Here is a 21,368-nt window from a genome sequence, read left to right as displayed (position 1 = left end):
CCCGCGCTGGCGTTCTCATCTCGCCGACCAAAGGCAGGACGACTAAACAGCCACGCCCAGATGCTCTCTGCATTCTTGGCTCGGATTAGGTCAACCACATCACAGCAAGTACGGACAACTGGATTGATCACATCACTTCTCCAAACCAAAATTTATAGATATATTATCCACTTTGGGCCTAATAAGTTGGTCCGCAAGGATTTACTTTTGTGCTTATTCCCAAAAGGCCTCGTACTAATCAGAGATAAACAGCTTTTTATATATTAGACACTCTTTGTTTAATTCTGTCATGTGGGACTTAGTTTGGTATCTCACACATGCATGATTGAAGTCAATGAAACTAAGTAAGAAAATGCTTAGATCTAGCTCTGTTCCAACATATAGTTCCTTATTTTCTGGAAAATAATTGTAATCATATCATGCACTAGTTTGATATGGCCAGGCAACACGTCGCCCATTGCCTCATTGGCATGGTTTGATTAATTAGAAAAACAAAACATAGTATGTAAAAACTCTATAAATTAATAATATTGGCAATATAACATTTTATTAATTTATAAAGTTATTAATTTATAAAAAAGTTATATTTTTGAAAAACAGAAATAAAAATTAGCTGACTTTACCATATAAAAATTAACCAAAATTTTGGAATTTGCCTTTCATATTGTCTTAATTATATAATTTAGTGTATATAATATATGTTTTATAGAATTTTAATTTGGTTTTAGATATAATTTTACTAAATATCATCAATACTAATGTCTTAAAAATATAGAGATACCTGAAGAAGCAGCCACTGCGGGCCTCTGTCTCAGCTGTTCCCATTAAATACATTGGTCTGCCCCTCAGCTCTAAGATAATGTCCAGGGCTGATTATGAGCCTTTGCTTTCAAAGATCGGAAACCGGTTTCTCTCTTGGTCAAGTAAAGCTCTCGCCTATGCAAGGCGTTTGTTACTCATCAAGTCAATCATAGCCAGCATGACAAATTTCTGGTGTGTTGCGTTTTGCCTACCCCAACCGTGCATTGACGAAATTGAGAGTATGTGCTCCGCGCTCTTATAGAGTGGAAACCCGAATGACACTTTGAAGGCCAAAGTAGCGTGGGAGGATGTTTGTTATCCTGTGGCAGAAGGTGGCCTAGACGAGTGCAAGAGGTGAGTACTGTCTTCATGTTGAAGCTTGTCTGGCGCCTATTTTCTTGCTTAACGTCCTTGTGGGGTGCATGGGTGAAACATTATCTACTTCATGGTGAAACCTTCTGGGATGCGAAGGAAACAGGCCAGAGCTCTTGGATTTGGAGGAAGTTGCTAAGGCTCAAACCTTTAGCTAAGAAGTTTATAAAGATGGAGATTCTGGACTGATATGTGGTACCCTGGGGCAGGCTGATTGAGCTTACTGGTGAAATTGGAACTCAGAAACTAGGTATAAGAAGAGACGCACGACTTTGTGAGGTTTTTGTTGATGGGGAGTGGCGGTTTCGCAACTGTCGGGACAGTCGAATTCAAGAAGTCATTCAAGGCATTTCCCAACTTCCAATCTCCTTAACTGTAGCAGAAGCTGATGGGGTGACTTAGAAGTGTAGTGCGGATGATTACAGTACCAGTTTTGTGGCTGCAGAAGCTTGGCATCTGATTCGTGAGCGCAAGGATGTGGTCCAATGGCACTAGCTGATTTGGTTTCTACAGGCAGTCCTCCGCTATGCTTTCATTTCATGGCTGGCAGTAAGGGATAGGCTTGCAACGGGTCATCGCACCAGTAAATGGGGTCAGCCGCAGGTCTGTCTTTACTGCGGTGAACGTGACGAAACCTGTGATCACCTCTTCTTTGCGTGTCCATATACTTTCACGCTCTGGATAAAGGTGGTAGGCAATCTCCTTGGTATTGATCCGGACCCTGACTGGAATTCAACCCTCATGCATTTGCTAACAGGAACTTTGATCTGCACACATTTATTTTGCTGCACTTGGTGCTTCAGCTTACCATATACTTATGGAGAGAGCATAATGATAGAAGACATAATGGAAGTTCAAAATCGGTGGATTAGCTTGCCAGAGTGATTACATCTCTAAAGTACACTTTGAAGCCTAAGCTCTATGGTCTGATGTGTAGATGGTTTAGTGCTCATTGATGTTTAGTTTCATTTTCCTCTGGTTTTAAATTTCGGTACCAGGTTCTACGGGATCTTGATTTTTTCTGTACATATGATTCTTTTATAAGTTGATTAATAAATTTAACATTTCATCAAAAAAAAAAAATAGAAGCGTATGACTTGATTATAAATTGTAGTATCCTAATATTATGTTAGTAGTACTAATTAATGATGATATTTTTTTGTAAAAAAGGTGTTATTGATAATTTCAATGATAAAACCAAAGATATAATAAAACCTAATAAATTAATGATCAAGTAGACTACAGCTTTGATACAATATCTAAATTAACCAGGTCAATGTAAGTTTAGATGTAGTTGCTGCATCAAGAAAAAAAACAAAAAAATATTAACACTAGCCGCATCAAAGCTGTAGTCTACTTGGTTACTCCTGAGTCCTGGTCAAGTAATACCTGCAAGCCACGTTAGGTTATTGTGCAATGTTCCATTTTGGTTCAATAGTCACTTCGTCAGGTGTGTAATTTCATCACCGGTGGTAGTTATACTACAATGTTGAAAGAAATGGTTTGTCTCGAATCAGAGAGTAAAAACGAATCAGCTTAATAATATAAATAAAAAAAGGCATCCAGATAACATGTCAACAAACCTCTCTTCTTCCACAAGTATCAGTCATTGTAGTCTACAAAGACTCCGGCCAAAATAATATTACATTCACATGTCTCTCTTGAGTGCCACCTTCATATTTATTTCTTTTATTTCGAAAAATTATCACGAATAATAAAATGGAATATATATATATAGAACATAAACAAATATAAGTGTGAGATGCAGAAGAAGCATAAAGCATCTCTCATCAATTCTAAGCAAGGTTGATCGTGAAGGAGACATAAGGATGTGTCTCGGAGTCACCGGCTAAACCAGCCATGGCTCCTCCAGCTCCTGCATCCTCCTCGCTTTTCCAGTATAAACTGCATTGTTTTTTTCATACAATCAGACTCAAACACTCGAATCTAAATCTCATCAAACTATTTACATATAGAGATGAACTAACACTTATATCTTGTGGGCAAATGATCTTTCATAACTAAATAATTTTTTCTCCTCAAAGTTCTGCAATTTCTATGTTACAAAGATCATAACTCCAACGCTAACCAGTTTTTATGCCTAGAGCGATACAAAGACAGAGACTTATAACACACCTGTTGGTAGAATCGCACAAGCGTTCAAGAATGGAGCGTACTTTCTTCTCGCTTTTAACAGCCGGAGATAGGACACATGCCTGGAAAATAAGTCATAACAAGAGAAAGTCGTGTGGTCAGGGAGTTAGAGGGATTCTCTAGAAAAAACATAAGTTAGGTTGGAGTCTTTAAAGTTACCAAGAAAGCTGGAGGTAAACCATATCTCATTATGCTCTCAGCGAATATACGCACAGCACAGAAATGCATCCATGAGCTGAAAACCTACACATATAGACCGATGATCAGATGGGTGTTAGATTTCTACGATGATATATAAGAGCAATGTGTAAATACCTCTCCATAACTGGTGTAGCACCACTGCAAAAGAGAGCTTCTCAAACTCTCCTGGTCCTGAACCAGCTTTTCTAGCTCTTGTTTACGAGTCTCTTGTGCTTCAACGCTATGTTCAAAATCACGAACCTAAAAGAGAACGATGTACAACATATATGAACAAAGCTTTCAGAATTAACAAAATCTCTTAAATTGCATAGTCAGTAGCTCTAAAGGTGATATCAGAAGCTTGAACAGCATACTTACTTGGAACCCTTTCTCACGAGCATTTGTCCTGAAATTGTCTGCAACACGAGTAAAGAGAGTGACGGTGTAAAGAGCATACTCATTATCCTCAAACAATTTCTTCGAAGACCTAGGAACCTGGAAAGAATAAGAGTGAACTGATTAAAAACCCTGTGTCAAAAATAATAGTGTCACATTTGGTCCATAAACTCAGCAAATCATTAATTTACCACAAAGTCGGTCAATGTCTCATAACATGCTAGCCAGTATTTTTGGGAATACTTTGGAACAACTGCAAGAAGAGTCTCGAGATGTTCAGATGCGACAATATCTTCTGGCTTAACCAAGCTTGAGAGGTCGCGAACAGCTAAGCTGTAACAAAAGAAATTGGAGGAAGATCAGCCACATTGCTACAAAATATATAAAACATCCAAGCAGATAACAACCAACAGCATTAATCTGGAAAATCACTTGGTGTTATGCTAAACCCTTCACATTGTCGAACATGTTTCAAACAGAACCTAGATCGTAGAGAGCAATTAAATTTTTTGTAGTTACAAACTACTGCCCATGATTTATAGTTTGTTCTTAGTTCTTACAGTATGGATAAGAGAAAGAAAACAAAAGTTTACCTTCCACTTTGCTTTCGGTTAATGGCATTGAGTTGACCGCGGACATTGTTATATTCAGCAACGCGAACCTAAACAACATGTGAACCACTGAAATCCATTAGAGCACCAAAATAAGTTTATAATCAAAAACTAAAACTACCAACTACTCTTCACAAAGAAAGTATTGTGTAGAGTATTACACCAACGGAACCATTCGGCTAACTAATCATTCTGCGTAAAGGTTTAACAGCGTGAAGACCTTGAGATCATCCTCAATCTTGGCAACCTGAGACTGAATATTCTCCACAACCTCCTTCAAAGGTGACATCGTTGGGTACTTAGCTTCATCCCAGACAAACCTTAACACCAATCAAAAAAAAAAGGTTTCGTTCTTTACATCACAAGTCACCACCAAATCACCAATCAACTCTTTGTGAATATAAAAAAAAAAAAAAACAGATACCTTGTGAGATAAGAATCAACGGGAACTCCATCAACAGTAAGAGCGTTGCTCTCCACACCAGAGATCCTCTCCAATTCCTCGATCTGTCTCCTGATCTTCTGCGAAACTCCTTCCACAAAGCTGTTTGACTTGCACACATCTCATTAAAAAATCATCAATACAAGGAAAACGCAAAAGATCAAAATTTGTGATCAGATGAGTCACCTTGAGCAGATCATCGCCGAGGGCGAGCAGAGAATCTAACGTTCCAACTCGAAGGTTAGGAATGTTGAACTGCGAAAATGAAAACAGCAATCCGAGAAGTTAGATCACAAACACGAGAATAGTTGAAGATCTCTGCCAATTTCAATCCAAATCGAGCAGAATCTGAGTACCCGATAAACTGGAGTATCGAAGGAATGCTTGGAGATCTGCTCCTGGAGACGATTCCATAACGTGGAAGAAGAGTCCTTCACTGGTAGAGACACCACCCAATACCTCGAAGTCATTGTTTCTCAATGTCTCTTCTTCTTCTCCGATGGATCTGTACTTCTTCAATCATAATGGATAACCGGTTCGAATTATAAACTCACAAGTAGAAAACCAAACCGGTAAGATATTAGCATTACGCCGGTTTAGTATCTCCCCGGCACGTTCTCCACCTGGCACAACAGAAACTGGGCTAATGGGCTAATGGGCTAATGGGCTGAGTCCAATCAATAAATTAAAACCGAAGAGAAGTTGCATAAGTAATCGAGAAACCCTAACTAACTCTGAATCTTCCTCGAAGCAACCGCAAGTCTCTGTAGCGCGAAGAAGACGATCGATTCATCTATGGCGGACGTTGAGAATCAACAGGACTCCTCGTTTCCAGCGAAGAGGAAATCGGATCTCTGTTGCCAAGAGCAGGATAATGTGGCGAACAAGGCTCAGAAGCTTAACCCTTCGTCGTCGAGTTCTGCTGATTCTGAGTCCGGCGTCGAGAATCTGAAAATTGGAACAGAATCATCGATTTCGCTTGAGAAAGATGAGAACGGCGTGCCCGACGATCATACAGCGGAAGAGAAGCAAGGCGATGGAGTTGGATATGAAGACGAAGAAGAAGAGGATTCGATTGAAGTTGAGATCGACAGGAAAGGTAAAGGCATATCGAGAGAGGACAAAGGAAAAGGAAAACTGATCGAAGTTGATGAAAGTGACGATAGCGATGATGACGACGACGACGACGAAGATGGTGATGAGTACGATGAAAGCGATTTGTCTGACGATCCTTTGGCGGAGGTGGATTTGGATAATATCCTTCCGTCGAGGACTAGGAGACGATCGATCCAGCCTGGAGTCTACATCTCCAATGACCGTAGCGGAAACCACGAGGATGATGATGATAGTAGTGACGATAGCGATGCTTAAAGCTCCCTCCTTAGCTATAATGAAGGTTAGTGTCAAGAAATCAAGATGTAGTTCCTTTGATTCTTAAGAGAGTTTGTGTCACGTTCAACGCTTGGACCAAAGTGAGCCAATATATATATCTATCATGTCATTGCAATTCCAACTCATTGTGTGCCTCGCTATCTACGTTTGATGCATAAATTTCTCATCTTTTCTCGATTATGTGAGAGCCTAAAGTTCGCTCCTTTGTATGCTTGTGACTTTACATTGGAGAAAATTAGTATTGAGTCAGGATTTTGAAGTTAAGGTTTGTGATGTGTAGTACAGTGACAAGGGTTTACTCTAGTGGAGGTCGTGAATGATCTTTGAAAGTCTTGTTTTAAGCTGCGTAGATGAGCCTTTTTTTTTTCTGAGAAATGAGATTAGACTTAATGATCAGTGACATCATGCATTGAAGTAAACATTCTTGAATTAGATAGTGATGCAGCGTCTAAGTAAGTCTTTGAATAAACTAGCTCGTGTTCTCGTGTTCCTTTTGGTTGAGTGCAATGCAACCCAAGTCGTAGACTCGTAGTAAGGGTCAGTGAGCAAGCTAAACTAGTTGAAGAAACTGACATTATATTGGCAATGCTCTTCTTTTGATGCCGATGGTGAGTAAAGATGCAAACTTTTATTTCTCTTACTAGTCCTTATGTATTTAACCTTAGTGAAGGGACTAAATACAACCCATTGGATTATAATTTTATAAGGGGATGTTAAAGTTGTTCTATGATTGGTATGTGGAGCTTTCTTCTTCTTTTTTTACCACAAGTGTGTGTGGTATTTAGAGCTTTCTTAGTTTGTGATTCCTTTGAACTTGTGAGGGTCCTTTGTACGCTTTATTTTGTAAGCTAAAGCTACTCAACTACATCTATGTTTGTCGCAGCGAATATCTCTGAAAGGTTAAGATGTTCTCCATAGATTCGTATAGTTCAAATATATGAGTTACAGATTTTTTTTGTCAGGAGAATATCATCATATCTCTTATGTTTTTGATGCCACTAATAAAAAAACAAAGAACTGGACCACTAGGGAGTGACAATGAGAACTGAAAAGGGTTCCTTTCCGAATCTCATATTGAAGATTCATACATATTTATTTAAGCCGATGTGTATATGATATGATATGTGTGGTTGGTATGGTGGTGAAATGCGTGTAATGTTGTTTGTATGTGTATGAATAATTGAGACATGCGTCATCATGAGTCTCTGCTTTTTGGGCCTTCGAATTTAGCCTTCGGCTTCATAGGATAAAAGGAAAAAGGAATCTCATGAACCAACAAAAAGTTGAGAAAATATAAATGAGATAAAGAGTTATTTTTTATAACTTTAAGATAAGAGTTCTAGAAGAAGAAATTATTCAAAAGTTACTTAAAATATTATATATGTATGTATGCAAGGTCTATATAGTCTGTATTTGTTGGAAAAAAACATGCATGTGTAATTGAACCAGAAAAAAGATAAAATCTTAGGATTATAAAATCAGGAGGGTGAGGTGTATGTCACATCCACACCGAAATTTACCAGATAATTTACCCGCATTAACTAAAGGTGAAACGGAGGTTGGTTGAACAGCAAAATCCAATAATATAAAGCATTATCTGAGTCAACTAAAACCACTTATAGCTGGTGAAATTTTGGGTCGATGGTGAAAATGGAGATGATTACTAAAAAGTGATGAGATAAAGAGAGAGACGTGGCCTTCACATGGCAGCCATTGTAGCATATGATGGGTCAAGAGAGGTGAAATCATCACTCGCCCCCCTTTCTATACAGTAAATATAACAGTTTTTTGGGGATAAAATTAACATTCCTATCAAATTTTGTGAAAATCTGATAAATCCTGAAACTATCTATCATGAGTAATACATCAGAGGATAACAATCAAGAATGTCAAGCGTAGAGAAATATGTACATGAGATTAACAGAATAAGAAACTGGTTTCACTTGCTAATAAGCTAGCGATATAATGAATGACTCTTGTTTTCACGTAAGACATCCAATGAGGAAATTCTCTGAGGATTATGACGGGCAATTAGTTTGATATTATGTGATTGTAGACGTTCTCCTAATTACTTACCAATGTTGAACATTAGCTAAGCAAAGATAAATGATTCTCAGCTTTCAACCAGTAATCATGATTTGTGTTCTCTTCGTTATTACCCCTATCTCTTCATGTAATAATTTGCAAGTGGGTCTATTATTGGGTTTGATTATGAAGCCTATGCCACTTTATATTTTGTTCCTTTTATATGTGTTTCTTAATGTTTGTTGTCTTGAGATTTTGTCTATATCTTCTGGAATTATTTTAAAATGTTCTATATCTACCTAATAGAAACAAAACATAGTTAGGATCAATTTTCAGCCGAGAATAAAATATTAAACTACTACTTAAATCTCTTATTAATTGAACATTAGATCACGATTTGTTTTCAAAAGAGTTTTAAAAGAGGGGAGTTTGATTAGTTTTTTGGATTTATTTGGTTAGAAAATGTAGTATTAAGAAAACTATTGAAAATTTAATGACCTTAAAATCCCGCAAATCCATCAATGGTGTCATCGTCCAAAGAAAAAATTCAGCCAGCCTTGCTTCTCATTTTCTTGTTTATCCCATAGATAATGAACTAATTTTTATTTGATTAAATATTAATCATGGACTTTATATGACTGATTATTTAATTTATAAGCTTACATACATGTAACGTGTCTAAACGCATATACTTGATGCAGTAGGAGTACTGTACGATTGATTTTATTAGTTTCCTAATTGCTGCACTTTCTAACAACCATTGAATCTTTTTAAAATTAATCACTAATTAAACGAATATTGATTAATCGGTGAGTAAATGGAATATTATGTTTTACGTGGCAATGTCGTAATAATATGAAAAGTTAAGGGCTTTTTGAAACATGTCCCTTGTTCTGACACTAAGACATCACTTCACCCTTTCTCTTTCGCGAAAGGCCTTGTTAAAACCAGTGGTGTCAAACACAGACTAACTATTCAACGGTCAAGATTCCTTTGGTGGCTAATCCTTCGAACCAATCTCCACCGTTGAATCATCAAACCCTCTCAAAAGCTTAAACCTAACCATAGTTAGTTTTTGGTCAGCTTGGTTGGCTTTTTTCCCTCTGTTTTATCTTTGCACAGAGAAAGAAAGAGAGAGAGAAAAAGAGAGAAGCTTTGCTTTGCTTTGCTTGCGTGATCTCTCCTCTCTCTTCTCTTCTCTCTCTGATCATCTCATCATCATTGGACGAAGCAGTCCAGAGTTTATCTTTAGATTCGATTCATGATTCTCCTTCATTTTCAACGTTTTCCTCGTTGAGTTCCTCTGTTCTTCTTCTTCTTCTTATCTATTCCCCTGTAGATCTGAATCTAAAAGCTTCATCCTTTATAGAGTCTAAAGATCTCTGTTTATCAAAGCTCGGGACTTTACACGACTCTGTTTCCTACAGAGCACTCTGTTCTTGAGCTGAAATTCAAATCCACGAGCTTAGCTGGAAGTGTGTGGATCTCGAGCTCATGTTCTTGATCTAATAAGGGGGGGAGGGGAGATGAATTACTTCCCAGACGAGGTGATTGAGCACATCTTCGACTTCATATCCTCTCACAAAGACAGGAACTCGATCTCCCTCGTAAGCAAATCGTGGCACAAGATCGAGAGGTGTAGCAGGAAGAGAGTGTTCATCGGAAACTGCTACGCAATCAACCCGGAGAGGCTAATAGAGAGGTTCCCATCTCTCAGATCGTTGACTCTCAAAGGGAAGCCTCACTTCGCTGACTTCAACTTGGTTCCTCACGAATGGGGAGGCTTCGTTCACCCTTGGATCGTTGCGTTGGCTAAGGCACGCGTGGGGCTCCAGGAGCTTAGGTTGAAGAGGATGGTTGTCTCTGACGAAAGCCTCGAGCTTCTTTCGCGTTCCTTCGCGAGTTTCAAGTCTTTAGTGCTTGTTAGCTGTGAAGGGTTCACTACTGATGGCTTAGCCTCCGTTGCTGCTAATTGCAGGTAAGATCAGTGTCATGGCAACATAACATTTCATCTCTTTAATTGAGATAACAATGTAGTGTGTCGGATGTTATTAGGCATCTTCGTGAGCTTGACTTGCAAGAGAATGAGATCGAGGATCACAGAGGTCAATGGCTAAACTGTTTTCCTGAGAGCTCTACCGCTCTTACCTCTTTAAACTTCTCGTGTCTCAAAGGAGAAACCAATCTTGCTGCTCTAGAGAGACTCGTCGCGAGGTCACCAAACCTGGAGAGCTTGAAGGTGAACCGTGCGGTGCCGCTCGATGCGCTCACTAGGCTAATGAGCTGTGCTCCTCAGCTGGTGGATTTGGGAGTAGGGTCTTATGAGAATGAGCCGGATCAAGAGTCTTTTATGAAGCTCATGGCTGCTATTAAAAAATGTACTGAGTTGAGAAGCTTGTCGGGGTTCTCAGAGGTTGCTCCACTTTGTCTCTCTGCGTTTTATCCGATATGTCAAAACCTTACCTCCTTGAACCTCAGCTATGCAGCTGAGATCCAAGGGAACCACCTCATAAGGTTTATTCAGTTCTGCAAGAGACTCCAACGGTTATGGGTAAGTTTGAACTAATGAGTTCATTACATATAATTAGGCTTGTGGGTTTGGTTAGTTCTGGTAGTTCGGGCTTTCGGTTAGTTTGGTTCAACATTAATCTTACTAAATTAACCCGAAATAAAGTTCGGTTTTTGAAAATTTCTACCAAAGTTTTTGATTTTGTTAAAATTTAGGATAATTTTGGTTAAATATTTCGGTTAGTTTAGTTATTTCGGTTAGTTTGATTCGAAATTTGGTTAGTTCAGTTGGTTTGGTTCAGGGTTTTGGTATAGTTGGATTTAATTTTTTTTTTAAAAAGAATAAAACCGAAGTAACCGTAAACCGACTTTTGTAGAAAACCTACCAAATCGAACCGAACTAACCGAAATTTCAGTTAGGCGGGTCCGGTTTGGTTCAAAATCTGAGGCCTACATATAATGGTTGTTTGTTGTTTGTTCCTACAGATATTGGATAGTATTGGAGACAAAGGACTTGAGGTTGGTGCTTCCACATGTAAAGAGTTACAAGAGCTGAGAGTCTTCCCCTCTGATTTACACGACGAAGAAGACAACGACACAGCTGTGACCGAGATTGGACTAGTTGCAATCTCAGCAGGCTGCCCTAAACTCCACTCCATCCTCTACTTCTGCAAACAAATGACAAACGCAGCGCTCATAACCGTGGCGAAAAACTGTCCGAACTTCATCCGGTTCAGGCTATGCATCCTCGAGCCAAACAAACCAGACCACACCACATCTCAGTCACTAGACGAAGGCTTTGGTGCCATTGTGCAAGCCTGCAAGGGTCTAAGACGCCTCTCTGTCTCGGGTTTGTTAACAGACAAAGTCTTCCTCTACATCGGTATGTACGCTGAACAGCTGGAGATGCTTTCGATAGCTTTTGCTGGGGACACGGACAAAGGGATGCTGTATGTGTTGAATGGGTGTAAAAAGATGAGGAAGCTGGAGATAAGAGACAGTCCGTTTGGGAACGCTGCGCTTCTTGCTGATGTTGATAAGTACAGAACAATGCGATCCCTTTGGATGTCGTCTTGTGAAGTAACGCTCGGTGGGTGCAAGAGGCTGGCGAGAAACGCGCCGTGGCTTAACGTGGAGATCATTAATGAGAATGAGAATAATGATCTGATGGAGAGGAATGAAGAAGATGAAAGAGAGAAGGTTGATAGGCTTTACCTTTACCGAACAGTGGTTGGGGCTAGAAAAGATGCACCGCCATGTGTTACGATTCTTTAGTCTCCGTGTTGGTTTTGTTTCATGTCGTTCGTTAGCTCTTGTACTTTCGTTTTCAGACAAGAACGGATTCTGTTTTTAAACTCCAAGCCTTTTTTCTTTTAGTTACATTGTACTTTGTTTCTGATCTCTGTTACTACAGAGTTTTTTTGTTTTTATTGAACTTTGGAATCTAAAGACAATTAGCTGTACAAAGATGTAGATATTCAAATAAATCATATCAACAAAAGGTTTAAGTTTATCAAAATGTGTAGATATTTCATTAAATTAAAAAGAAAATACACAAGAAACCTGTTTTTCGTCATAGAAGTTGTGGAAATAGTCCACTCTCAAACATAAGCACTATCAAACAATGAAACATTAATAGTACATAAGACAGACAGAGCTATAAGCATATGTCTTAGATTGAGCATATGATGTGACTGTAAATGGTGAAAACTAGAAAATAAGATAACAGTTAACGAGAGCACAAGAGAATTAATAAGCAGAAGGAACGATATGGTTAGGGTGAAATTTAGGTTAACAACATGAATACACCAACAGAAGATTTGGGCTACTTTAAGGCAATCACAACTCTTTTACCACATAAGGTTTTTGACTAGAGTGAACATAGATGATCTTGACAAAAAAACTCTACCGTATAGCTATTAGGCAGGTCTGAAGAGAGCCACTAGATTCGTTGGGAAGTGAAAGATCATGTCCAGAAGAGTGGTTATTGTGAATAATAGCTCTAAAAATCATCAGTAATCCACAGATGCCAAGAACCTTTCTTAGAAGATCAAAAGAGTACTCAGAGACCTAAAACTAAGGATCAATACGAAGTCAACTCTAGGTTGGCAAGGGAACAGTAAATGTCTAAATTCAACTCACTTATCCAAACGTTAACTCAAGGAATCTGGTTCTGATCAGGATATCATTTGATCCTACTAATATTTCCAAACATCAGAAACAGAAACTGACTGGTTCAATGAACCAAAAACATTAGTTAGTGATCCTTCAAACCCACAGACAAATAAGCTCCAAAGGTGTCACGGATCAATCAATTGGTCAGAAGGGAATCTAAAAAAAAAGAAAGCAAAACATAAATCTCAAACTCTCAATTATAGCTTCATATACCGGACACAATGAGTTAACCAAGATTGACCAGAAACACGCAAGACCTGGAGGAGGATATGATTCCAGCGGGACTTTGACGATTCATTGAATTCTCAGCGCCACAAGAAGATTTATTTCAATCCAACGATGATGATATCTCTCGAGAAGGACCAGAAAGCATATCTAGAAAGCTTTTGTCCAATTCACCACTCGATAGCATATCCATAACCAACTTTACAGTGGAAGCATCTGCTGAGAATCCATTACTCTTCATTTCTTCGATGAGTTCAACTGAATTGCTTTTGTCACTGCCTCGAAGACGTGCTCTGGCTAGTGTGTTGTACGTACAATCGTCTGGCGCAATCCCATCTTCCTCCATTTTTCTAAACAATGCATCCGCTTCGGACAGTGAACCCTTCCTACATAATCCCCCAATCATTATATTGTATGTTTTGACATCAGGCTTTGCTCCTTTGAAATTGAGGCTACAGAATAGATCCCAAGCATCATCGACCTTACTTGCATTGCACATCCCGTGAATGATGATATTATATATACAAATACCAGGATCAATCTTAGTCTTGTGCATTTTATAAATTATTCCCAAAGCCTCTTCTAGTTCGCCATTGTCACACAACCCATCCAGCAAAATACCGTAAGTCATAATACTAGGATGAACACCTTCAGAAACCATCTCTTGGAAGAGTTCCTTGTTCCTTGGCCACATTAAGTTGCCCAGATTGACAAAAACCTTGGATAAGAGTGCTATAAGTCACTGTATCGGCAACCACCCCTCTCAGAAAAGTCTCATACCTTCATCAACCCGCTTAGCCTTACAATATCCGTTTATTAGGATATTAAACGTCACGATATTCGGATCGCATCCCTTGGTAACCATCAGTTCCATCATCTGGTTGGCTTCATCTAAGCGCTTTTCATTGCAAAACCCATATATCAAAGAAGTACATGTAATGGTATCAGGATCTATGCCTCAACACACTGAAAGTGACGATGTTAGGGGTGATTTCACTTGTAATCATATCTCTCAGCAACTGTGCGCCGTCATCCCATCTACCAGCACTACAGAAGCCTCCTATGAGAGAGTTGTAGGTAAAGACATCTGCTTTGATCCCTTTGGTTGCCATTTCGTCGAGGCTCCCATCTTTGCAAAGACTGTCAATGATGATATTGTATATGGCAGCATTGAGCTTGACCTTTCTATGTTCCATCTTTCTGATCAGATCTAAGGCCGAGGCAATGTTCCCTGACTTACACATTCTGTTCAAAATCGGACCATAGGTAAACTGATCAGGTTGACATCCGTTTTCCATCATTCTATCTATCAAAGCCATTGCTTCAGACACTCTACCTTTGAGACAAAGTCCATTGACAAGAGTGTTGAGTATGATAGAGATTTGGAATAACCTTCATTTCCACCATACGACCAACTAACTCCACAGCTTCAGAAACTCGACCCTCAAGACATAATCCGTTTATCAAAGTTGAGAATGTGACTGTGCCGGGCTCATACCCAAGCTTCAACATCTTCCCCATCACAGAAAAAGCAAAACCGAGTTGCCGGCGACGGCAGAAGCAATTGATGACAATACTCAGCGTGTAGTGGTCATGTGCAGTTCCAATTGCTTGCAGAGAGCTAAAACGAGGTCATACTGTTTTGTTCTGGCCACTGCACTAAACAATCTATTGAAATCAATGACCGTAGGAAGAGGACGAGACTCAATCATCGTTTGAAAGAGGACAACTGCATCAACTTTGATAAACGGATTTTTAAAGTACTCTAAGCTCTCTTTAGGGGAGATTGAACCCAAACCCTGCAAATACAGCTTGTTAGTAGAAATAAAGACATTAGGCGAAAGATAACCACTAAAATAAAAAAGCAAACCTTGAAGTGACTTATTTTCCATTTGGAGCCAATGTTTGTTTTCCATTTGTTGTACAATAGCAAGGAAGAAAATGTTTGGACTTCTGAGTTTTCTTTTTGAGTAGCCTAGTTAAACAAGGTAGAGGTTTTATTTACACTAGATAGAATATTTTATTCAAACAAGCTACTTACCTTGATACGTGGTGTCAAGAGATCGTTAATAAAGGGAGGAGTCGACTTAAGTAACTTTGGCCAGAACTTGATTAGAAGAGCTTTGATATGAGTACCATCACAATCCTAAAGGAAAGAAGTGAGACTAGTTGCTAAAGATAGGAAATAGATGAATTTGTCTGAAGAATACCTGGTCAGTCATGATTACAATCTTTCCATATCTTAGATCTTCAACATTTTCGTATTCTACTTCAAACTGTAGTCCAAGAGCATTCATGACATTCCCTAGTTGCACATTCTGCTCGGCCTTGTTTCTAGTTGCACAGAGCTGCCCTGCAAGAGATAGCCCGTTCCATGACGCCTCGATCGCGAACCTCAAGGCATAATTCAACATTCTATTCAGCGGCCTTATCCACCTGCAGAGCTGCTTGCTTGATTGACTCCCAGCGGCCTTGATGTTTCCAGGTGCTTCTTGGATTATACATTTTGAACTTCTCCGGCTTTTGTTGCATCATCACCACCTTGTTAAGATATAGGAGAAGACAAGTATGTCAATTAATCATTCATGGATCTAGGACCGTGGTTTCTAACCGTTTGATTGGCTTATGAGCAGCAGCAAGACGAAGACTATGTTGCAGCTGAGAGCATATGTCCCTTCTTTTACTAAAAATTTAAAGGCAAATATACATGATTATGGAAAAAAAATAAGGGTTTTAATTTGCAAGTTTCTTTAAATGTAATCTGGAGAAGGGGTATAGTTGTAAATTACCGAATTCAATCAATCCATTTACCAACCCTACTACTCTGACGACACGTCATCAGTGACTCTCTCTTTCGCAGCCGCCAGTCGCCACCGCGATCGGAGGCTCCGTCTCCTCCCTTCTCATCGACGGTTGTTGTTTGTTACTGAAATCAAAAGACGACATGACCATTTTCTCAGTTCAGTCCACTATCTTCACCCGAGCTTCCGTCGCCATCCTCTCCAGCAATGGACTCAACCGCTTCTCTTTCGCTTCTTCCTTCTCCTCCTCACCTCTCCCCAAAACGAAGAAGCGGCGGTTCCCAATCGTCTCCGCCGTCGATATCGGTGGCGTCACGGTCGCTAGAAACGGTTCGTGTGTCATCATTACATTACAGAACCGCTCTTGAGTTTATTTTGTCTTTACGGGTTTGTTACAAAGCATCAAGAGAAGAAGTCGAAAGTTAACATTTTTATTTTAAAAAAATACTTGCTGTGAATTTGCAGATGTGGTGAGAGATGATGATCCTACAAACAATGTACCGGACTCTATCTTCTCCAAGCTTGGCATGCAGCTCCACAGACGTGATAAGCATCCTATTGGGATCTTAAAGAATGCTATTTACGACTACTTCGATTCCAATTACGCTAAACAGTTTGAGAAGTTTGAAGATCTCTCTCCTATTGTTACCACCAAGCAAGTAAGTGTTGTTCACTCTCAAGAGTCAAGAGCCTGTATCTTTTTAACTGGAAACATGATCTCTTAACTTTTGGTGCCAGAACTTTGATGATGTGCTGGTCCCTGCTGATCATGTAAGCAGAAGCCTTAATGACACGTACTATGTCGACTCGCAAACTGTTTTGAGATGCCATACTAGTGCTCACCAAGCTGAGCTTTTGAGGGAAGGTCATCGACGTTTCCTTGTTACTGGTGATGTCTACCGTAGAGATTCTATTGACTCTACTCATTATCCTGTTTTCCATCAGGTGTTGTTCTATTCTCTAGCTCCCTTTTTTTTTTTTGCTTACTTTGGCTGTTTTGCTCGACATCATACGTTTGGTGTTTATGTTTTTCTTTATTATGTAATACAGATGGAAGGCTTTTGTGTTTTTTCTCCTGGGGACTGGAACGAGTCTGGCAAGGATTCCACGTTATATGCAGCTGAGGATTTGAAGAAATGTCTGGAGGGTTTGGCAAGTCACTTGTTTGGTAAGTTAAGATCCATTTAGCAGAAGTCATTTTCAACTATTTATAATCTTCAGATAGTTTTAGGATGATTGTAGCATCAAATTTAAAATGAAGATGGAGACATGTAGATGAAACAGTTTTACATAGAACAAGTTATTTGATTGTCTTTCTCTTTAATTAACATAAACGTTCTTTGGCTGCCAGGTGGTGTGGAGATGAGATGGGTTGATACATATTTTCCATTTACCGAACCATCTTTCGAGCTTGAGATATATTTTAAGGTAATCTCCTCCCTAAAGAGAAGTTGTGTGTTTGGCTAGCAATCTTATCTAACAAGCTTTTATCTGGTTATTGATTCAGGAAGACTGGTTGGAAGTTTTAGGCTGTGGGGTGACGGAGCAACGAATTTTGAAGCAGAGTGGATTAGAAAACAATGTTGCTTGGGCCTTTGGACTTGGATTGGAGCGACTTGCTATGGTTTTGTTTGACATCCCTGATATTAGACTTTTCTGGTCTGACGATGAACGGTTTACGTCCCAGGTGACTTCTTGGTTGACAACTTACAATATTGACATGATGAGGTTTTATTTCTTCTTCTTGAATCAAATGCATTTTGATGGTACGTGCAGTTTAAAAAAGGAGAGCTTGGAGTCAAGTTCAAGCCATTCTCAAAGGTATAACAAAGCTTTTTCCATCTTCATGTTCATCATGTCTCGTGGACGAATGAGTTTCACTCCCAAGACTCAATTCATGTACATTGTTCTGTAGTATCCGCCTTGTTACAAGGACATCAGTTTCTGGATCAGTGAATCATTCACAGAGAATAACTTTTGTGAAGTTGTGAGAGGAATCGCTGGGGATCTTGTTGAAGAGGTACATCACCTTTATCTTTTGATTTTTTTGGGGAAAGAATACTAATACTAACTTCACTTGTATCATCATCATGTTCTTTGGAGTGATTGTTTATATACCGTTTTTTATTATTTCACTCACAGGTGAAGTTAATCGACAGTTTCACCAATAAGAAAGGGATGACGAGTCACTGTTACAGAATTGTTTTCCGTTCCATGGAGCGCTCTCTTACAGACGAGGAGGTCAATGATCTTCAGGTAATGATCACTTCTTACTTCTCCTTTGTTACTTGTAAGTGTTAAACTGTTCTGGAATGGTATATTTTCCAAATACAGAGCAAGGTGCGTGATGAGGTGCAAAGAAAGCTAAATGTTGAATTAAGGTAGAGTTTGCTGGAGAAGATGATGAACATTTCGTGTTTTAAATTTTTGTATTTCCTATAATATTTTGTTACCTTGGAAGAATTTCATTACATTGAATAAAAATATATATATATGTACATTGTGGATGAATTGTATCATTGTGGATCCTACATTACAAAGATACAACTTCTGTTTTAAAAAATGAAAGTAATTATTCAATCAACTTCACAAGCAAGGTGCCCTCTTCAAGATCTGACTCAAGGGTTGATTCTTTGAAGTGTATTCGTGTATGTATAGCTTGAAAATGAAACGAAAAGCTTTCTAAACCTGCACATTCACAGAAAAAAAAAGAGCACACGGTCGTTATCACATCACATTCATCATGGCCAGAGATAAAGATTGACATACCACACCCATTGGCTTAAATGTTGTGCCATTGCATCATAGCTTTTCAAAGGCTGCTCGTTTATGATGATTACCTTACTCCGATGTCTTTTGGCTGACAAGATTGACAGCCAAATGTCGATAGGTCCACAGTACTTGCGAAAGGTATTAAGGCTTACCTTGATGCACATAAGAGTGTTTTTAATCAAGTTCATAATCAAAAGGTGCTTGCCTATGCTATTTAGTTCCAAAAATAAATAAAAAGTTTTAAAGACTTACAAGTTGCCAAGCTTTGATATTTCTTTCTGAATTAGTCTGCAAGAACTTTCTGCATGTACAACAACACAGTGATGAGGTAAGGATTTTGCGGTTTTTATGACTCGGGGATTAAAACAAGTCTTGATACGTACACTACTCCACGGTGCACATCACGGTGATTGCAATGACCCGAGACACCATAGCTGTCGAATGTCATGATCTGAAAGAAGTACATGAAGAACCAGGTGTAGAAATGTTATCTAGTAGTGTATACCTTGATGAGCATGCTTTAAAGGTACCGTGTGAATATCGTGACTAATGACTTCTTCACTGATGATTTCCGTTAACAAATCATGGCTCCATACTTGCCCAAAACCATCCTGAGAGAGTGAATATAATAAACTCACTGCCATCAAATGAGATTGTTAATGAAATATACACATGTGCTGGGGAAACATAACAGCACTAACCTGTAAATTTGGATGGTCCACAATCTTTAACTGTTGAAGAGGAACCTGCATCACATTTATATATTATCAAACTCGTCCTTCACTACGATAACAAGAAAAACAAGCATTTACCCTGAGTACTGCACAAGCCTGATGCAGCTCATCTTACCTGAAACAAAAATAAATTCATCTTTAATGCCTAAAATGTAACAAAGAGATTCCTCAGGTCCCATCAATGTAAATCTCTAGATAAACATGCAATTATGTCGTGGCACAAAAAGGACTTATGTTGGTCGTACAACTTTGTATAGAAAATATGACAAGGCATGTTACCAGTGGACAAGCATAGGATGTGAATGTTGTAGGCATTGGCAGTTAAGTAGTTTATCGTTGGAGAAAAGAAACTGTCAAAAGACTAATCTCTCAGTCTAATAATTCCAACAAGAGAGCAGAGAGATAGATGCAGTCTCAAATCTTACATTGACTCATCATCAGGATGTGCAATGACAAACAACACATTTATCTTGTGATGTGTTTCACCTGAAAGTCCAAGACAATGAGATATCATCAAGTTCTGAAGAACAACAAGTAGGCAATAAAATGCCATCTTTGAGGTTACTTGCCATCATCAAGAATCACAGCTTCTGAACTAAATGTTGCTCCAAAGAAAATCTTGCATACAGAAGCGACCCAGATAACAACCATAGAAAGAGCAGCCACAAGCCATGCCATATCTGACGTCAGAATCAATAAAAACATGAACATTCTCATGTACTCGTATATACACATCTAAGAAAGGCCAAAGAATGCAACTTTAAAACCTACCGAACCTGGTGCAAGAGATTAGGACAGCGTCGAGACTGTTCCACGGCAACGCGACGGCTTAGGCGACTCTAAAATGAGAAGGAAGAAAATTGTAGGATTGGGCTTTTAAAAGGCCCAGTTACGGCCCAAATTATTGCGTCATGTAGAATCACTCAGTATTGTTTTGCGATTGCGTTTTAAGTTCAGACAGGGAATATTGTTAGAAATGATAATGAGTTCACGAGTTCAGCTTTAAGCTAAAACTACTTTTACTTTATATAATTTCCATTAGGACAATAAAGTATAAAAAATTTCCCGACAGATCAAACTGCCTTCACGTTACTTATGCTCCCTCCCACCTTATTATATATTTATTTATACAAACTGCCTTTTGTTATAATTATTCATTCAGATCAAGCTTTTCCCATTGCACCAAAACACGGTAACATGCATAATCATTAGTCACAAGTTGAACTATTATTAAAACTATATGCTTTTCATCTCTCTTTATTATATTCCATTTACTTGACCGCGTAGTTTCCGTTGATGTGTGAATAACTTTGGTATATATCACACGATAAGTCGGTACGAGCTAGGGCAAAACAGTATTTAAAACTTTTTACCATGTACGTATGTTTGTTTTTTTTTTTTTTGAACTTATGTACGTATGTTTGTTGCTGTCAGATATTATGAATCGCAGATTGATATAGTATTATAGTCACCACAAAACAAACAAAAAAAATCGCAGAGATAATACAGTTATTTTAAATGAAACGAGGAGGACATATATAATCATTTATATTATAAAATTTGTGATTTTCAGAGTTATTAAATAGAGTTTGGATCGGGAAAATGTGCAAGACTTGCAGTGTTGTGATTCATGACCGTATATGACAGTGAAAACATGTACGAATCCTTACGGAAGATTCCGTATATTTTTCTTTTCTTATAATTATGGGCTGGAGCCTGGAGTTGATTTCTACATTTTTCTATTTATAATTTTATCACATAAACCTATTTTATTTATGTT

General features: G+C 38.7%; 5 protein-coding genes and 1 pseudogene across 5 annotated transcripts; 3 read left to right on the top strand and 3 right to left on the bottom strand.

Annotated features, from left to right (window-relative positions):
- Window positions 1-2,740: 2,740 nt before the first annotated feature.
- On the bottom strand, window positions 2,741-5,484 carry LOC106312517 (V-type proton ATPase subunit C-like). The gene is made up of 11 exons (XM_013750072.1): window positions 5,313-5,484; window positions 5,143-5,211; window positions 4,939-5,066; window positions 4,735-4,834; window positions 4,497-4,564; window positions 4,095-4,236; window positions 3,886-4,002; window positions 3,643-3,768; window positions 3,487-3,570; window positions 3,310-3,389; window positions 2,741-3,078 (listed from the first exon to the last, which is right to left on the bottom strand). Exons 1-11 carry the CDS (start codon window positions 5,424-5,426, stop codon window positions 2,970-2,972), a joined length of 1,137 nt encoding a protein of 378 aa, XP_013605526.1. The 5' UTR covers window positions 5,427-5,484; the 3' UTR covers window positions 2,741-2,969.
- A 178-nt stretch (window positions 5,485-5,662) lies between these two features.
- On the top strand, window positions 5,663-6,528 carry LOC106312518 (histone H2A.Z-specific chaperone CHZ1-like). The gene has a single exon (XM_013750073.1). It carries the CDS (start codon window positions 5,752-5,754, stop codon window positions 6,325-6,327), a length of 576 nt encoding a protein of 191 aa, XP_013605527.1. The 5' UTR covers window positions 5,663-5,751; the 3' UTR covers window positions 6,328-6,528.
- A 2,969-nt stretch (window positions 6,529-9,497) lies between these two features.
- On the top strand, window positions 9,498-12,344 carry LOC106312128 (protein AUXIN SIGNALING F-BOX 3). Its single transcript, XM_013749530.1, has 3 exons — window positions 9,498-10,351; window positions 10,429-10,924; window positions 11,368-12,344. The coding sequence occupies exons 1-3, from the start codon at window positions 9,900-9,902 to the stop codon at window positions 12,154-12,156; spliced, it is 1,737 nt and encodes a 578-aa protein (XP_013604984.1). The 5' UTR covers window positions 9,498-9,899; the 3' UTR covers window positions 12,157-12,344.
- Window positions 12,345-13,004: 660 nt separating this feature from the next.
- LOC106312637 lies at window positions 13,005-15,950 on the bottom strand (annotated as a pseudogene).
- A 119-nt stretch (window positions 15,951-16,069) lies between these two features.
- On the top strand, window positions 16,070-18,601 carry LOC106312635 (phenylalanine--tRNA ligase, chloroplastic/mitochondrial-like). The gene is made up of 10 exons (XM_013750225.1): window positions 16,070-16,412; window positions 16,548-16,741; window positions 16,821-17,027; window positions 17,133-17,250; window positions 17,434-17,510; window positions 17,590-17,769; window positions 17,859-17,903; window positions 17,998-18,102; window positions 18,225-18,338; window positions 18,417-18,601. The coding sequence occupies exons 1-10, from the start codon at window positions 16,226-16,228 to the stop codon at window positions 18,465-18,467; spliced, it is 1,278 nt and encodes a 425-aa protein (XP_013605679.1). The 5' UTR covers window positions 16,070-16,225; the 3' UTR covers window positions 18,468-18,601.
- An 86-nt stretch (window positions 18,602-18,687) lies between these two features.
- Window positions 18,688-20,395, bottom strand: LOC106312636 (probable N-acetylglucosaminyl-phosphatidylinositol de-N-acetylase). The gene is given in 11 exon segments (XM_013750226.1): window positions 18,688-18,770; window positions 18,852-19,006; window positions 19,107-19,155; window positions 19,238-19,305; window positions 19,385-19,465; window positions 19,556-19,600; window positions 19,667-19,724; window positions 19,861-19,938; window positions 20,014-20,074; window positions 20,158-20,268; window positions 20,360-20,395. Coding segments are annotated over 10 exon segments (774 nt in total). The 5' UTR covers window positions 20,267-20,268; window positions 20,360-20,395; the 3' UTR covers window positions 18,688-18,700.
- Window positions 20,396-21,368: the final 973 nt, after the last annotated feature.

The sequence above is a fragment of the Brassica oleracea genome, chromosome C8 (genome assembly GCF_000695525.1).
Source record: "Brassica oleracea var. oleracea cultivar TO1000 chromosome C8, BOL, whole genome shotgun sequence".
Lineage (NCBI taxonomy): Eukaryota > Viridiplantae > Streptophyta > Magnoliopsida > Brassicales > Brassicaceae > Brassica > Brassica oleracea.
Note: the sequence above shows the minus strand (reverse complement) of the source record. Positions and strands in the feature narration are given on the sequence as shown.

Excerpts from the sequence above, each read along its gene's own strand:
- LOC106312517 (XM_013750072.1), bottom strand. The coding sequence starts at position 5,426 with ATGACTTCGAGGTATTGGGTGGTGTCTCTACCAGTGAAGGACTCTTCT. Across the intron at positions 5,212-5,312 it reads TCGATACTCCAGTTTATCGG|TTCAACATTCCTAACCTTCG; the intron begins GTACTCAGATTC and ends TCATTTTCGCAG. Across the intron at positions 4,237-4,496 it reads AACCGAAAGCAAAGTGGAAG|CTTAGCTGTTCGCGACCTCT; the intron begins GTAAACTTTTGT and ends CTTTTGTTACAG.
- LOC106312518 (XM_013750073.1), top strand. The coding sequence starts at position 5,752 with ATGGCGGACGTTGAGAATCAACAGGACTCCTCGTTTCCAGCGAAGAGG.
- LOC106312128 (XM_013749530.1), top strand. The coding sequence starts at position 9,900 with ATGAATTACTTCCCAGACGAGGTGATTGAGCACATCTTCGACTTCATA. Across the intron at positions 10,352-10,428 it reads TCCGTTGCTGCTAATTGCAG|GCATCTTCGTGAGCTTGACT; the intron begins GTAAGATCAGTG and ends GGATGTTATTAG. Across the intron at positions 10,925-11,367 it reads AGAGACTCCAACGGTTATGG|ATATTGGATAGTATTGGAGA; the intron begins GTAAGTTTGAAC and ends TTGTTCCTACAG.
- LOC106312635 (XM_013750225.1), top strand. The coding sequence starts at position 16,226 with ATGACCATTTTCTCAGTTCAGTCCACTATCTTCACCCGAGCTTCCGTC. Across the intron at positions 16,742-16,820 it reads CTATTGTTACCACCAAGCAA|AACTTTGATGATGTGCTGGT; the intron begins GTAAGTGTTGTT and ends TTTTGGTGCCAG. Across the intron at positions 17,511-17,589 it reads AGCTTGAGATATATTTTAAG|GAAGACTGGTTGGAAGTTTT; the intron begins GTAATCTCCTCC and ends TTATTGATTCAG.